Here is a 17,644-nt window from a genome sequence, read left to right as displayed (position 1 = left end):
TTCTTGGCAGACACACATCTTTGTTTGTATGTGGTGCTGAGGATCGAACCCGGGCCACATGCATGCCAGGTGAGCGAGCTACCGCTTGAACCACATCCCCAGCCCGAGACTCTGTCTTAAAATAAAAAAGAAACAGGACTGGGGATGTAGCTCAGTAGTAAAATGCTCCCAGGTTCAATCCCCAGTATAAAAAAAAAAATTTTTTTTGAACTTCCATTCTTACCAAGATCTCGGGCTGCACTTATTAATGTGGACTGCATCTTCTTTTCCAAGTCATCCATTACTTCTCTTAATTCACTCAGATTAGGATCAAATGAAGGTTTTACAAGAAATTCATGGTTTTCCACCTAAAAATAAAGAGTAGCTACATTATATAAATAATGGGTAAAGACAGAAATCATAAAGCATATATTTTCTTCTATTTAAAAATTCAGCTAATGTTTTCAGTTGAATGGTTCTCTATCTAAATGTTGCTGAGTCACAATTATTAAGAAGTACCTATTAAGGGATGTAAAGTTCTATTATTAGAAGCTTAGGGTTCTAGATATATGAAAATGAATCACATGAAGTAAATACAGAACTAATGATCCAAATAACCCCATCAGTAGTCTTCACTTTTTCTTAAATCTTCCCTAAACATTACTAAACAATGTTCAGTGTTCAAAACCTATAATAAAAAGTGTGGCTTTACTCAAATAAAAAATCCATCCTAGGAATCTCAAAAAGTTAACATACTCTTTTTTTTTTTTTTTTTAATATTTTGTGTGTGTGTGTGTGTGTCTGTGTGTTGCTGGGGATTGAACCCAGGGCCTTGTGCATGCAAGGGAAGCACTCTATCAGCTGAGCTATTGAAAAACCAGCCTCTATCTCAGAGCAAAGCCTGTCCAAGGAAGGGACATGACCTTAGTCCTTGGAAAAACCCACAGAGCCCTCCTAAGCACATTCCCACCCTGCTAAGTTGTTTATCTACAAATAACAGGAGAGATCTGCTGTGCCAGGTGTCCCTGACTCAGTCAGGCTAGGTGGAGATCCATAGCAACCCCCTAGCAGCCACCAATCAGCATGAGACAGGGAAATACCTGGGATGCCAGATAACCCTCCCAGTGGTTTATGGTGGTTGATAACAAGTTGGGAAACCATGTAGTTCAGCACGAACACCCCTCTTGGCTTAAACCAATCAGTTCAAACCAATACCCCTTTTGTTCTGACCAATCCCCCCTACCCAACTTGTTCCCGCCAGTGAATGTGCTAATCATGTTTTAGAGTTGTTATTTGATTTTCCCGAGGTGTGTGATGATTTGCTATGATGTATGTGAAGTCCCTGCCCTCTCCAAAGAATGTATAAAACTGCTGCAAACCCTGGGCTCGGGGCCTCTCAGCATCACCAGTTGCTGTGTGTGCGTGCGGAGGACCGAGCTAGCTCGCAATAAACACCTCTTTGCAGCTAGCATCTACCTTGGGTCTCTGGTGGTCCCGAATTCGAGCATAACACTATAGCCTCAGCCCCTCTAAACATACTCCTAAAGTACTTTGTTTTACTAAATTCTTACCAGTGTTAACCAACAAGAAACCAAAATGAAAAGTAGATCTTACTTAAAATAGCAAAAACATACATAAAATATTTAGAATAAATTCTTTATAATACAGAACTTTTATTAAGACAATCTACTAGAAATTTTAAAAGAACTGGTAAGTGAAGAGTCAAACTCTGAGAAAACTAAATCAAATAGTAATAGCTCTTCATACCTAGTGATTGTTCATTAGGAATCTGTTTTTGAAACAAAACAGAATGACTAAAATTCTAATGAAATTGTAAGGGTCCGGCGAAGCATCGGAGGAAGTGACCACAAGAGACTGGCTTCATGCAATAGGCAGGAGGGAGTTTATTGGATCCTAATTCAGCGCGCTGAGGCCCAAGGCTCACTCAGGAAGGGAGAGCGGCCCAGAGCCCAGAGCAGTGGTCAAGCAGAGCTTAAGTACACTTCTTGGGGAGGGCGGGGGGGCTTTGCATACATCAGAACAAATCATCATGAGGCGCGGGAAAATTGAACAACTCTGAGACATGATTAGTACATCCATTGACGGGAACAGATTGGGCAGGGGTGATTGGTCACTTCTAAGTGGGATACACATTCAAACTGATTGGTTTTAGGTCTCCTAAATAACTACGTGACAAACTACACAGAGTCCCAGGTTATTAGACAACCAGGGAGTCAGGAGAAATATTTACGGGGCAGCTCAGGTATTGTCCTAACAGCTACAGGAATTTCAGGTTTTTTTTAGAGGTAGCAGAGGGATTTAACAATACCTGGTCCTTTACTTTTTAACTCAGGCCTTGCAGCTTAGACACTTTACAATGCCCAGTCTTTTACACTTTAACTTAGGCTTTGCAGTTTAGAAACAGCTTAGAAATTTTACCCTTACAAAATTATAAAAAACATTAGTGGGAAAATTCAGACTATTCTTACTTGGCATTAGAAACTATTGAACAGATAATTATATATAAAAGTTCAAGAGAGTGAGTCAGTTTTCTAAAACAAAATGACAAAAACATCTTTAATAAATGAGGTTGAAATAAACTGATTCTGTTCTCCACTTAATCAGAACACATCTTCAAACACCCAAAGTGAACTACACATAAACAAGGAATTAAAATCAAATTACAGAAAGCTAGCAAAAAAGGAAATAAAATATTTAAACCATCAAAATAAAAGACTAAACTATGTAAAATGTTAAAATTTTGCCAAGAATGGTAGTGAATGCCTATAATCCCAGCAATTCAGGAGTTTAGGGCAGGAAGATCCCAAGTTCTAAGCCAGCCAGGACTATTTACTGAGAAAGCTCAGTGGTTCCCTTCCTTCCTCCCTTCCCTCTTTGAACCCAGAGGGTGGAAGACTAAACCACCCATGTACATGAGTGATCCTTCACATGACTCCTAAGTGCACAGCTGGAAAACAATGACGCTTTCAGAAATTATACATGAAAAAATTGATATTCCCTGGAGATCTCCTCAAAATGGTTCTGAATCATGTAATTTAAATGCCTAAATTCATCACAAGTACCTATGATGACAGTGAAGGGTTGAATTCACCTTATAACCTCAAACAAGTTTAAAAGTTTGTAACTGAGAATAAAATCCCAAAAGATAGACAAGATTAAGAAATCATATCTCCTGAATGGCATCACTAAATGGTTGGATCCAAGCAATCCAAAACAAGAAAGCCATTTAGTAACTCTTAAGTACATGATTCAGAATAGACTGAGTTTTGGGTTCTACAAAATAAAGTCCTAACTATAAAAAGTTTAATCTCAGATAGTTAATCTATTATTTTTTGGGAGAAGGACCTACAACTTACATCTTATTGTCACAATGTTAAGGCTGAAGGCATCTAGAACATATCATGATGGCACAAAATTTATTTTGCAATTATCTAAGAATACCACCATTCCCCCAATTCCCAGATCGGCGTAAGAGTCTACTGAAAAAACTAACTTGTCAGAAATCATCTCCAATGACCACAGAAAACTGGCTCTCCTCATCAGGAAAGAGGTAACCACCACACTTAAACAGACACTGCCTCAAAACTATTCTCTCTCTTGCATTCTCTTAAGGGTTATTTGCCTTTCCTAAGTCATTTTTGCCCTTTCTCCCTCTTTATTTTCCCTATTGACAGTATATAAGCCCCAAATTCCAAAAGCCATTTATCTTGCTAATTATCTTTTGTCAATTTAATTTGCACCCAATCACTAAAACTGAAAAAAGAAAACCTTTACTTTCCTGACACCATTAAATACTAATGTCCTACTTTCAGATTAAGAAACTGAGGTTTACACCTATAGCACAAGAGTTAAAATCAAGAATCAACAAATGGGACATACTCAAGTTTTTTCTCAGCAAGAGAAACAATAAGAGAGGTAAATAGGGAGCCTACATCCTAGGAACAAATATTTACCCGTCACACTTCAGATAGAGCTCTAATCTCCAGAGTATACAAAGAACTCAAAAAATTAAACAACAAGAAAACAAATAACCCAATCAACAAATGGGCCAAGGATCTGAACAGACACTTTTCAGAGGAGGATATATAATCAATCAACAAATACACAAAAAAATGATCACCATCTCTAGCAATCAGAGAAATGCAAATTAAAACCACTCTAAGATACCATCTCACTCCAGTAAGAATGGCAGCCATTATGAAGTTAAACAGTAACAAGTGCTGGGGAGGATGTTGGGAAAAGGGTACACTTGCATATTGCTGGTGGGACTGCAAATTGGTTCAGCCAATTTGGAAAGCAGTATGGAGATTCCTTGGAAAGCTGGGAATGGAACCACCATTTGACCCAGCTATTCCCCTTCTCAGACTATACCCGAAAGACCTAAAAAGAGCAATCAACAGGGACACAGCTACATCTGAAAGGGTAAAGTTTCTAAGCTGCAAAGCCTGAGTTAAAATGTAAAGGACTAGGTATTGTAAAGTTTCTGAACTGCACACAGAACCTGAAATTCCTGAGGCAGTTAAGACAATGCCCCACTGACCCTCTGGTTGTTTAATAACCTAGGACCCTGTGTAGCCTGGCACGTAGGCATTCAGGGCCCAAACCAATCAGTTTAAATGTGTACTCCGCTTAGGAGTGACCAATCACCCCCGCCGGACCTGTTCCCGCCAATGAATCAAGTCTAAGAATTATTGTTTGATTTTTCCGCGGTGTAAGGTGATTTGTTAAAGGAGACTGTGATGTGTGTAAAGTTCCTGCCTGTGATGTGTATAAAGACCCCGCCCTCCCCAAAAAGTGTACTTAAGCACTGCTCAACCCCTGCCCGGGGCTCTGGGCTGCTCTCCCTTCTTGAGTGGGCACGGAGCCCCAGCATGCTGGAATCTCAATAAATCCCCTTCTGCCAATTGCATGAGTGGTCTCTTGGTGGTCTCTTCCTCCGACGTTTCGCCGGTCCCTTATACATCAATGTTCATAGCAGCACAATTCACAATAGCTAGACTGTGGAACCAACCCAGATGCCCTTCTATAGATGAATGGATTAAAAAAATGTGGCATTTATACACAATGGAATATTACTCAGCATTAAAAAACAACAAAATCATGGCATTTGCAGGGAAATGGATGGCATTAGAGCAGATTATGCTAAGTGAAGCTAGCCAATCCCTAAAAAACAAATGCAGAATGTTTTCTTTGATATACTCAAAACACAGCAGGGAGGAAGAGCATGAGAAGAAGATTACCATTAAATAGGGACGGGAGGTGCATGGGAATGGGAGAGAGAAGGAGAATTGTAGGAAGACGGTAGGAGACCCTCATTGTTATGCAAAATTACATATAAGATGGTGTGAGGGGGAAGGAAAAAGAGAGAGAGACAAACATGTCACAGTAGATTGGGTAGAAAGAGGGGAGGGGAGGGGGGATAGGAAGGGCAGCACAATACAATAGACACTAGTATGGCCTTATATATAAATGTGGCTGTATAACCAATGTGATCCTGCAATCTGTACACGTGGAAAAATAAGATTAAGATTACGTACACCATTTGAATCAAATGTATGATATGTCAAGATCATTGTAATGTTTTGAGCAACTAATAAAAAAATAAAAAAAAAGAAACTGAGGTTTATCATGTCTAAAGTGGCAATAATAAAATTAAGACAAATACCCTATGCTTTTCAAACTATACCCATCTAATTGGGGGTGGCGGGGTGAGGGGATTGGTGTTGCTGGGGATGGATCCAGAGCCTCAAGAATGCAAAACACACGCTTTCTACAAATGTTAACAAGCTTTTGAACATTCTCAATACATAAAGTAATTTTGGGGTATAAACTGCCCACTGACTAGCTAAGTGTGCAGCATTTCATAAAGGCTACCAACTGGTGGAAAGAAATTGCATTCATTATCACTGAAGTCAACTGCATTATTTATTAAAAACAAGTAGTTCTCAAAGTACAAAGCCAAGAAAAACAGCATCAACAAATAGGGGTATGCGTTAAAAATGCAAGTTTTCTACTGAAACCCTAGACCTAAAGAATCTGATTAAAAGCCTGGAGTCTAGCAATTAAGACCTCCAGGGGATTCTAAAACCAGCTTAAGTTTGAGACCCATAATACTGAGGTAATATTATAGCAAATTTTAAGAATAGCCGGGTGCTATGGCGCATGCCTGAGGCCGGAGAATCGAGAGTTTAAAGCCTCCCTCCACAAAAGTGAGGCCTTAAGCAACTCAGTGAGACTCTGTCTCTAAATAAAATACAAAATGGGGCTGGGGGTGTGGCTAGTGGTTGAGTGCCCAAGTTCAATTCCCAGTACCCTCCTCCCCGGCAAATTTTTTTTTTTTTAAAGAATAAAGGTAGCTAAGAGTGGCAAAATAACTGCAGCATTTCAGCAGAGCTTCACCTGGGCTCTGACTCTGTTTCAAATGTGTATGTGTGTGTGTGTGTGTGTGTGTGTGTGTGTATGTGTGTATGGAGAGAGTGTGTGCATGGGTTCTTGCCCAAGAGCGCGTTAACGCTAGCTACAATGACACTAAAAAGCTAATACTTACTGTTTACTTCCCTATTAAGCCCTATTATAGTCAGAGTTTCTGTTAACCATCAAGAAGTATCTTTACATTTTCCATTTAAAGGAATGTTTACAAATATCCAGTTTTATCCAATTGAAAGGAAGGCCAAGTCCTCAGCAAGGAAAGTAAAACACATTTAGAACCCAGATGGCTTTCAATAGCATTTCTAACTCCCGTTGATCTAAAAGTTGAGCACCTAAAACCATTCCACTAATCGCAATATTACAAAGGAAACAGTAATCAAATATAAGTTACCCTAAATAATAAGTAACCTCTGTAAGTTTTTTGGTTTCTTAACTGACAAGTAAACTAAAATATATTAAAAATCGGAAATATTTTATACCCACACACAAGCACGCACACATGTGCATACACACACGTGTACTTTTAAAATCCAGAGAACACACAGCAAATGGGATCTAACTTTTTAAAGTCTCAAATAATGATACAGTAAAAACAAAACAAGTCAAAGTCATAAAAGGCAAATATTAACACAAACACAGATACTAAACTGTTAACCTTAATATAATTCAAGCACTTATTCCCTACATTATAATTTCAACAGGAAATTAAGAAAGTTTTCAAAATAAAATACGTTTTTTTTTTTTTTTTTTTTTTTTTTTTTGTGGTACTGGGGATTGAACCCAAGGCCTGTGCATGTGAAGCAAGTACTCTACCAATTGAGCTATATCTCCAGCCCTTCAAAGTACTATTTTTAAAGTCATGCAATTTGGAGGCATTATAGGGTTCCTGTATATTAACTTGTTCATAAACAACTTTTTAAAAATAAAACTTGTTACGAATTTTATAAATTTTGCTTTGAAATTCATTTTTCACGTAAGGATATTTCCTACTTGAGAAACTATTTCCATTTTACATTTATAATAAATTAGCCATTTCCCCAAAGAACTTCCCTACATAGAAAATAAACAAGGGAAGTTTTCTTGGGTCCTACCTTTACCTCCTTTCCAGTGACTATAATTTTCTTTCTCTATTGGAATTAAAGTAAAATTCAGCTGCATATGTAAAATCACTTACTTATATAAGATTTTCTTCAACCAGGCCACACATACTCACTCAATAATCTCTTCTGTTAATATTTATTTTCATCCACTGAAACACTGTTCAAAAGAAAAACCCTGGTGCACAGTGAAGCAGCCATGCCTAGCAGGTGCAAGGCCCTCCATTAAATCCACAGCACAGCCACCTCCCCCTGCCCCTGCTCAAAATCCTCTTCTGTCACTTAACTTACATCCACTGCCTGCAAAGATGCCACAACTGTGCCCAAACTAGGTACTAAAAGAGAAACCTGAAATATTTTCTAATGTGCTTGAACTTTTGTTTTTGGTTGTCCTTTACTTTTCAGGAATATTTTTGCTTAAATTAAATGTATATTGCATACCTGATCCATATCTAAAGTTGTTTCGATCATTTCCTGAAACTTGGAGAAATCAGACCGAAGATCAATAAGAGGAGTCACAAAAACTGCCAACAACAATACCTGGTGTTTTCCTGAAAGAAACAAAAAGAAAGAAATAAAAAGGTCTCATTATTAAAAACACAAGACCACTGATCATAAAAATTTTAGATAGTGAACATCATTTGATCGAAAAGCATGAATAGTGCAGTAGGTCTCCAAAGTTACTATTTATTTAGGTGTTTTAACTCAAAAATTAGTATTAAGTTTATTTTATAGAGAGGGAAATGATGTGATCTAGCACCCAAAGCTTCCCACTAATAAATCAATGCCTCCTCTGCATGTCTGCCATCTCCTTCAAAGGAGTACTAGTGATGCAGAAATGCAACATCAATTACAACTAAATTTCATTTTATTTTTTATAGATCTAATAACCCAAAATCAAAGCCTTTAAAATAAGACCCTTAACAACTATATTCCTAATTTCCATAATTAACACAGTATATTCCAATTAACAGAGGTTAAATCAAATCAAATATTTAAATACTGGAACTTTGCTTAATGCTATTTAAAAGTACATGCTAGGGAATGATGTGAGGAGGAACAGAAGAGAAGCAACAGAGTAGATGGTGTGTAAAGGAGTAGAGACCCAAGTGCCAGTACCAGCTTTGCTGCCCTCTGTCTTTGTCCTCTATAACAGGTTACTCTTAGTCCGCCTTTCCTTCTCTGTACAACAGAATAATAAGTTACCCAGAAGATGGATATACAACACCTAGTACAGTGCCAGACATTTAAAAGCACCTCAAAAACAGTTACTATGCATTATTACTATTACAACACAAGTACTTCCCCCACCTATATAGGAATTCTGAAAGTAATCTCTAACATACTACATGTCGCACCAAAGAAATTATCTTCAAATTTCTAGAAATGTCAGTACCTCTTGAATGAGAAAAAGCTACCACAAAGTCAGTAAAATTATTTTTTAAATTCATGTTTTATTATTAATCACAACACCATCTACACATACTGAAAAAAGAATACACATGTGTGAAACACTCAGACAGATTATAAACAACACTTTGCCCACACAATGTCTGTTGTGCTACAATGTCTGGTCCTTTATTCCTAGTTAGCTTAAGCACTATTGGTAAATAGAATGCTGGCAACAAATAGCAGGGGTGTCATTGGTTCACGAATGATTTCTTTTCCCCCAGCCCATTAATGTTTTCAAACCATCAAGGACAAGCTCACACAAAGAATAAGCTGTAGCAATGAAGACTTCAAAAGGGTCGGCTTAATGGCCACTGCGTTTTTACTGTGAAAGTGTAGGGGAAATGTGCAAAATTGTTTCTCAATAATAACAAAAACGAATTCTATCCCTGGTACAGATTTACAGTTCTGATGAAACTGATCTCCATTAGAAGTAAATGCCCTCAAGAACTTACACAGGATGAAACAAGATCCTTAGATTCTAAGGCTACAAAGGGTTGACTAATGTTGGGTATAAATGCAGTGGAGGCCATGTTTCTATTGAAGTTTGTTGACACATGTGTTAGTAATGGTTTTAAAATTTTTGTGTATTTTGAGGTCTGCTTCAACCCTGTTTTTCCCATAAGCTCTGTTATTTTTCTAGCTCATGACTGTAGGTTTTCCAAGAAAACACACATGGTTACTATTACAGAAATGCCTGTATAAATATTAAAATCTGTCACTCTCACCATGTCCTCTAGCCCCTCAAACACCTAGGCCCACTTTATGTAGCTCTTCATAGAGTCTATGTCTCCCCTTCTGAGTTCACCAGCCTCCTAACCTGCAAGCTTTCACTAGCATCTTGAGAGAGCCCTTCTTTTAACTGTTAACTTCTACTGAACCTTGGCTACCAATTTCCACCTGGGGTTTTTATTTGTTTGTTGGGGGCCCTGGGGACCAAACTCAGGGGAACTCTACCACTGAGCCCCATCCAAGCCCCATTTTGTATTTCATTTAGAAACAGGGTCTCACTGAATTGCTTAGCCCTTCACTTTTGCTGAGGCTGGCTTTGAACTCAAGATCCTCCTGCCTCAGCCTCTCAAGCCGCTGGGATTACAGGAATGAACCACTGCATTCAGCTATCCACTAGATGCTTTGAAAACTATATTCTCCACTAGTTACCAGAGCCTACAAAGCACTATGTAAGCTAACAAGATCCATGGACTCCTTGAATTCAGGGTAGTACCATGAGCATAGAAGAGAAGTCAATTACACCTTTATTTTCCTAATCTCTAACTAAAATTTAGCATTTCCTTCCATTATTAATGTAGGCAATAAACATCAGTAGTACTACCAGTATCTGAGCCTTTGTTTCTAATAAAAATAAACCTATATTTTCATATCATAGTTTTTGGAGATATCTTAAAGTATCATTTAAGCTCATTATTACTTCAAAACTCAAAGAATTAGCCACGTGCAATGATGAACACCTATAATCCAAGACTGAGGAATCTGAGGTAGGAGGACTGCAAATTTGAGACCAGCCTGGGCAACACAGAGACCCTGCCTCAAAATAAATAAAAAGGGTTGGGGGTGTAGCTCAGTGGTAAAGCATCCCTGGATAGAAGACCTTCTGTCAATTTTTTTTTTTTTTTTTTTTTTTTAAGATATAGGGTCTTGTATGTTGTCCAGACTGGCCTCAATCTCCTGGGTCCAAGTGATTTTCCTGCCTTAGCCTCCCAAGCAGCTGGAACTAGATGCATACTCTACTACCATGCCCAGGTTGTCAGGTTTTTCTTTTTTTGCGGGGGGGAGATGGGGCCCAGGGATTGAAATCAGGGGCACTTGACCTCTGAGCCACATCCCCAGCCCTATTTTGTATTTTATCTAGAGACAGGGTCTCACTGAGTTGCTTAGTGTCTTGCTTTTCCTGAGGCTGGCTTTGAACTCATCATCCTCTGCCATAGCCTCCAGAGCTGCTGTGATTACAGGCATGCACCATTGCACCCAGCTAGGCTGTGGGTTTTTAAATGAATAATACAAAGGACATATTTCTATATCAAGAGTTTGTTTTAGCTGAGCATAGTGTTGAACACTTGTAACTGCAGCTATTCAGAAGGCCAAGGCAGGAGGATAGCAAGTTGGAGGCCAGCCTAGGTAACTTAGCAAGGCTGTCTCAAAATCAGAAATAAAAATGACAGGATGTAGCTGAAGGGTAGAGTGCTCTTACTCTCTCTCTCTCTCTGTTTGTCTTACATTTAGATAAGCAGATTTCAACATAACTGATGTCCTTTATAATTCCATATGTTTCATGTATTTAAACACTATTCTCAGAAAGAGTTCACAGGCTATATTAGAAGCCAAAATGATACATGGTACACGCACGTGTACACCCACTCACAAGATTAAAAATATCAGATAGGCCTCACCTCTCTGTCCACACCTCTAACTGCCAATAGTCTCTCCCCCTTATTTTCTATCACTATATGCTTGACACTCCAGCTTTTCTTCACTGCCTCAACAAGTTAAGACCCTCATCAGCCTTAGGTACTTGAACTGGCTGGATCATACTAGCCTGCTCCACCCCTCACATCTTAACAGCTGGCTCCTTCTCATCATTCAAGACTTATCTTAAGACAACAATCCAGCTGGGCATGGTGGCACATGCCTATAATCCCAGTGGATTGGGAAGCTGAGACAAGAGGATCACAAGTTCAAAGCCAGCCTCAGCAAAAGCGAGGCACTAATCAACTCAGTGAGACCCTGTCTCTAAATAAAACATGAAACAGCGCTGGGGATGTGGCTCAGTGGTCCAGTGCTCCTGAGTTCAATCTCAGATACCAAAAAAAGAAAAAGACAGCAATCCTTAGAGAGGCCCTCCTTGACCATCCCATCTGTGTCTACCTGGTTCTCTGCCAAGTTACTCCATCACCCCAGTGGAGTATAGTTTCTTCATTTCACTTTTTAACAACATATTTGAAATTCCTGCTCATTTGTTTCCTTACAGTCTCCCTCTCTATGCTTCTACTATTACAGAATCTCCTCAAAACAGGGACCTCAACTGTCAGATGCACCATTCTATCCCTAGAATAAAGTCTGGCACAAAGAAGGAAAAAGAGGTGTTAAAAAAAAAAAATTCATTTTTTAGTTGTAGTTGGACACAATACCTTTATTTTGTTTATTTGTTTTTATGTGATGCTGAGGATCGAACTCTCAAGTGCTAGGCGAGCTCTCTACCACTGAGCCACAACCCCAGCCCCGGAAAAAGAGTTCTTGAAGTTGTTGAATGAACAACTTTAAGCAATCACTGGTGTTCACTTTGTATGTACCACATTTATCTAGTATGGACTTCAAAGATAACACAGAGATAATGGTTTGCTTCTTAAATGCATCAAAATATGAAAAGTCCAAGTAATCAAGTTAATAACTAATTTTTGTTAAGAATTCCAGATTCTCTCCCAGAAAGAGTAATTTATAACTCCTTAAAGATTCAATTTTTTAAAATGCAGTTGCTGGGGTATAACCTAATGATAGAAGCCTTGACTAGTATGTATAACACCCTGGGTTTGACCCCTAACACTGCAGGGGGAGGAAAATGCAGCTGTGTGCTTTATAAACTATTTAAGACAATAAGCATAAGTAGTAACATTTCTGTAACAATCTAAAGCACAATTTGATCACTATTAAAAATTTCACCATCACTTACAAAGAGAAAAACTCTAACAAATTTCAGGATAAATTTAAAACCCATGAGCTATCAAGAATAAGTGATTCATTAAGGTACACTGCTGGAATGCTGTCCAGGCCAGCTTCTAGTGAATTTAGAAAGATTACCTTGCAATTGACCAAAATACCAATGAAAACTACTTTGGCATGTACATTACCAAAAAAAATTTAAAAATTAAAAATAAAATAAATAAATGCATTTTCTTGCTATACCACTTCAGAATTTTCCCTTCATAACAACTACCAAAACTATTTTGGACTGGGGATATAGTCCAGTGATACAAGAACCCCTTCTGCAGGAAGCCCTAGGTTTGATCTCCAGCACTCCCCAAACACCCTCTATATTTATTCCTGTGAGTACTGTAATTCTATTTCCCTTAAGACTTTTTTTGGGGAGGGCATGGGGGTACTAGGGATTGAACACTTAACCACTGAGCCACATCCCCAGCCTTTTATTTTGAGGCAGGGCCTTGCTAAATCGCTGGAGCAGCTTTGAACTGGCAATCCTCCTGACTCAGCCTCACAAATTGCTGGGATTACAGGTATGCAACACGGTGCCTGGCTTCCCTTAGACTTCTTTTTCTTTTTCTTTTTTTTTTTTTTGGGGGGGGGTGGTACCAGGGATTGAACTCAGGGGCACTCAACCACTCAGCCACATCCCCAGCCCTATTTTGTATTTTATTTAGAGACAGGGTCTCACTGAGTTGTTTAGTGCCCTGCCATTGCTGAGACTGGCTTTGAACTCGCAATCCTGCCTCAACCTCTCCAGCTCCTGAGATTACAGGCGTGTGCCACTTGTGCCCGGCTCCCTTAGACTTCTTAAGGGCAGAGGTGAGATTATTTTTGCTTCTTACCACAGCTCAGTAATTAGCTATGTCTGGAACGTGGTAAATATGCCAAATGTTCATTGAATCTCTTCACATTTCTGCTTGTCTTTTCTTTTCAGTGCTAAGAATTAAACCAGAGCTCCTGAGTTGTATCCATAGCTCTCTTTATTTATCTTCTGTAACACCTCTGAATACTAGTCTTTTGGAACAACACAAGTAATGAATTAAATAAATTTTTGTTGATGTACTTTTATCTATAAAGAGACTAAAGTAAAAAAGAAACGTGCAAGCTTTCACAATCTTTTACAATGACAAAACATAGCATCTTGAACTCCTGGTGCAACTATTCACCATCAACAAACTAGTTTCCCATTATTGAACTGGTCAAATTTCATTTTCTGCTCTCATATGTCCGATCACATTCCCTCCTATATTAAGTGATACCTCCTCATTCTCCCAAAATAAGTTACTGAGCGTCTTCCTACATGCCAGCAACTGGGATGAAATACTCACTTCTCATGCATATGCTACTACACTGTTGTGGATCAGGGAAGCCACAATCATTAAACAAGTAATTATAAAGAAGGGTGGTGGCTGGGTGGATGGCATACATCTATAATCCCAGCAACTTGAGAGGCAGAATGCATCACAATTCTTATTACACACAGAGCATAATTTTTCATATCTTTGTATATAGTATGTTCATGCCAATTTATGTCTTTATACATGTACTTTGTTTTGTTTTGTTTTTTTGCATTACAATTCTTATTACATATATATATATACCACAATTTTTCATATCTCTGTTTGTATATAAAGTATATTGACACCCAATTCGTGTCTTCATACATGTACTTTGGATAATGATGTCCATCACATTCCACCATCCTTGCTAATCCCCTGCCCCCTCCCCTTCCCTCCCACCCCCAGAAGTCTTAAGTATAATTAAACTTTGACCTTGTGTGCATTTATGGTATAAATTTTAAAATCCACTCCAAGAAGAAAAAAGGCTAGTAAAATACCAGTAATAAAAGTTTATGGCATAAGTGCACTTGGGTTACTGATAAATAATTGCAAGAATATGGGGCCTAATCTAACAAATTGCCAAATTAGCAAAGAAGTGAACAGTACTAGTGCAGCTGAATCATGATAAAGTATCAAAATAATTCAGTCATAGGCTGGGGATATAGCTCAATTGGTAGAGTACTTGCCTTGCATGCACTAGGCCCTGAGTTCAATCCCCAGCGCCACAAAAAAATAAAAAATAAAAAAAAGGGAAAAACCTAATAATTCAATCACTTTGAGTAATGACCTTCAACATAGGTTGTCTGTTCTTTCTCTGTTAGACACTGTGTAGTACCATCCTCTTTATCTGTTCTCATCTCTCTTTCCTTCTTCCTTTATCTTTCTTGTATGGTAATGTCATATTTTTTATTAATCCCAGGCACTTGTCAAGTTTCCTGGGTTGCAAGTAATGTTTCAGTGACACCACCATTCATTTTTATTTATTGCTTTGTCATTCTAACAAAAAATAGCACTGTTTTCCCTAAGCTAACTTTTCCTGCTGCTTCTATTGCTTTTTTGTGTAGTTATCACTCGTTAGTCTCAATACTACAAAATTATTCTCCTTCCTTTCTTACCTAAAATCTTATAATTCAAATGTCATGTTTCCTCTCCTCTCATTCACTATCTTCAATCTTCATCTTAAAAGATACACACTTTCACATTATACTAATATTCTTGGGCCAAAAGATATCCCTGAATCACTACCACTTCATTCAAGTGGCCCTGCAACCAATTTCATCAAACATTCCCCAAAAAAAGAATCAGTCACCAAAATAAAAGCAAACTGTCAGTGAGGACACAAAGGAATTGTAAACCCTGTTATTAAAGCTTCATGACAAACTAGTTTTATTAACACATAGTTGCCTTCAAAATGTAGACCATAGAGGGGGAAGTCTAGAAAGAAAATAACAGTTTAATATTCTAGAGTTAAACTGAATATTGACAATTTTAAGTTTTATAATTAGAACTTACTTGGCCTAGAAAGTCTAGTTTTAATAATTTACTACTATAAGAAATAAATCAAAATCAGAACACCAAAGGTCAAAAACAAACCTTTAATGTTTCTGTATAACAATTTCCTGGGATATGAAAAAGAACAATAGTGTTAGTGTTAGCTGAACATAAATTACAATTGGAGGGGCTGGAGTTATAGTTCAGTGGTAGAGCGCTTGCCTAGCATATGTGAGGTACTGGGTTCGATTCTCAGCACCACATATTAACAAACAAACAAATAAATAATAAAAGCCCATCAACAACTTAAAAAAAATTGCAATTGGAGCCAGGTATGGTGTTGAGGCAAAAGGAATGCAAATTCAAAGCCAGCTATAGAAACTTCTATTTTGACACCTCTCAAAATAAAAAGGCTGGAGATGTAGTTCAGTGATAAAGTACCCCAGGGTCCAATCCCCCCATCCCCAAGAGAGAGAAACAGGAATTTAATAAAAGTGGCAGTATAGTTTCATATAAGTTAAATGGATAAGAAATTTATAACTATTACAATAAATAATGTACCCTGCAAAAGATGTGAGGTTTGCTTTTAGAGGTGGAACTTCTGAAGGTCTACAGCTTGAATTATTTTGCGACGGTAAAAGGACATTTGTGATGTGACTCATAGCATACAATGAACTGAGGGTGTACATGTCTATGTTTTGTACATAGCTGGATGCAATTTTCTGCATTCATCTAGTATATCCCAGGCTGAAATCACGATAAAAAAACATGAAATTCACATTATGCTCAAGTTGTTCTCTAATGTATCAACCATATTGGACTTTTTTTGCTTAAAGTCTGAAACAGCTGGCATAGTAGTACACATCTATAATCCCAGCGGCTCAGGCAGGAGGATCCCAAGTTCCAGGCCAGCCTCAGCAACTTAGCAAGACCCTGATTTAGAATAAAAAGTAAAAAGGGTTGGGAACGTGGCTCGGTGGTTAAGCACCTTTGGATTCAATATTTAATACCAATAAATAAAGAGAGAAAGAAAGAAAAAAGTTGGGGATGTACCCGCAACGATAGAGGTCTCTTTGGTTCAGTCCTCAGTAATACTTAAAAAAAAAAAAAAAAAAGGACTGAAACAACACACTAAAATATTTATAATGACTACCCCTTTGGATGGTATCAAAGAATTTATGCCATTGGGGGGGGGGGGCTACTGGGTTAAAGGGCACTTGAGTCACATCCCTAGCCCTATTTTGTACTTTATTTAGAGACAGGGTCTCACTGAGTTGCTTAGTGCCTCACAGTTGCTGAGGCTGGCTTTGAACTCATGATCCTCCTGCCTCAGCCTCCAGAGATGCTGGAATTACAGGCATGTACCACCTAACCTTATGCCACTTTTCATAAACTGAAAAAGATGAAATTTAAAGACAATATTTCCAAAATACAAAATCCATTGGCTAAAATTTAAAAAGTGCTAAGTAAATAAAGCAGATTCCTTTTAATACCTACATTCCAGAAATGCCAAACAATTCACTTTTATGTTTATTTCCTAGCATTCAAGTAAATATGTGATAGTACCTTATCTTTGTTTTTTTTAGGGTTTAAGAAATAACAGAGATAAGGTCTGGGGATGTAGCTCAGTATAGGGCACTAGGCCCTGGGTCCAATCCCCAATAACAACACCCCCATACAACCCCCCCATAATAAAGGAGAGAAAGAAAGAGAGGGAAAGGAGGAAAAGCACTGGAGATAAGCATAGAGTGTTAAGAAAACTGGAGAAAGAAATCTTTAACTCTGCATGGGAACAGCCTCATAAGACAGAATGGTTCAATCTTACAAAGTTTACTGGGGGGGGGGGGGAAGCGGGTATCAAGGTGACAAAAGTAGTATAGGACCTTTAAGACATACAAAAGCATAAAAGAGGGGACATATCTGGAGACTGATAATACTGTACTAAGACAAAGGGTATAGAAGAAGGAATACAAGGGAGGAAAAGAGAATACAGGGAAGACTGAACAGAGTAGCAGAAGCCTGGCCACGTGAAGAAACGGGGCGTTTTCCTACAAATTATGGAATGAATGTGCTTTAAACTTAAGAGAAATGACTAAAGCTCTCCTATCAATCTTTGTACCT

The 17,644-nt window shown here is 38.2% G+C and overlaps 1 protein-coding gene across 2 annotated transcripts in view; it reads right to left on the bottom strand.

Moving 5' to 3' along the window:
• Window positions 1-17,644, bottom strand: part of Msh2 (mutS homolog 2) — a 66,503-nt gene that overhangs the window by 17,589 nt on the left and 31,270 nt on the right. For both annotated transcript variants that reach the window (XM_026385753.2, XM_026385754.2), the window contains 2 exons: window positions 7,968-8,077; window positions 224-347 (listed from right to left, as the gene is read on the bottom strand). In XM_026385753.2, coding sequence (XP_026241538.2) covers window positions 224-347; window positions 7,968-8,077 — 234 coding nt within the window. The remainder of the gene's footprint in view (window positions 1-223; window positions 348-7,967; window positions 8,078-17,644) is intronic.

Source organism: Urocitellus parryii, chromosome 12 (assembly GCF_045843805.1).
Source record: "Urocitellus parryii isolate mUroPar1 chromosome 12, mUroPar1.hap1, whole genome shotgun sequence".
In the NCBI taxonomy this organism is placed as follows: Eukaryota; Metazoa; Chordata; class Mammalia; order Rodentia; family Sciuridae; genus Urocitellus; species Urocitellus parryii.
The sequence above is the reverse complement of the archived record's forward strand: the minus strand, read 5'-3'. Positions and strand labels throughout refer to the sequence as shown.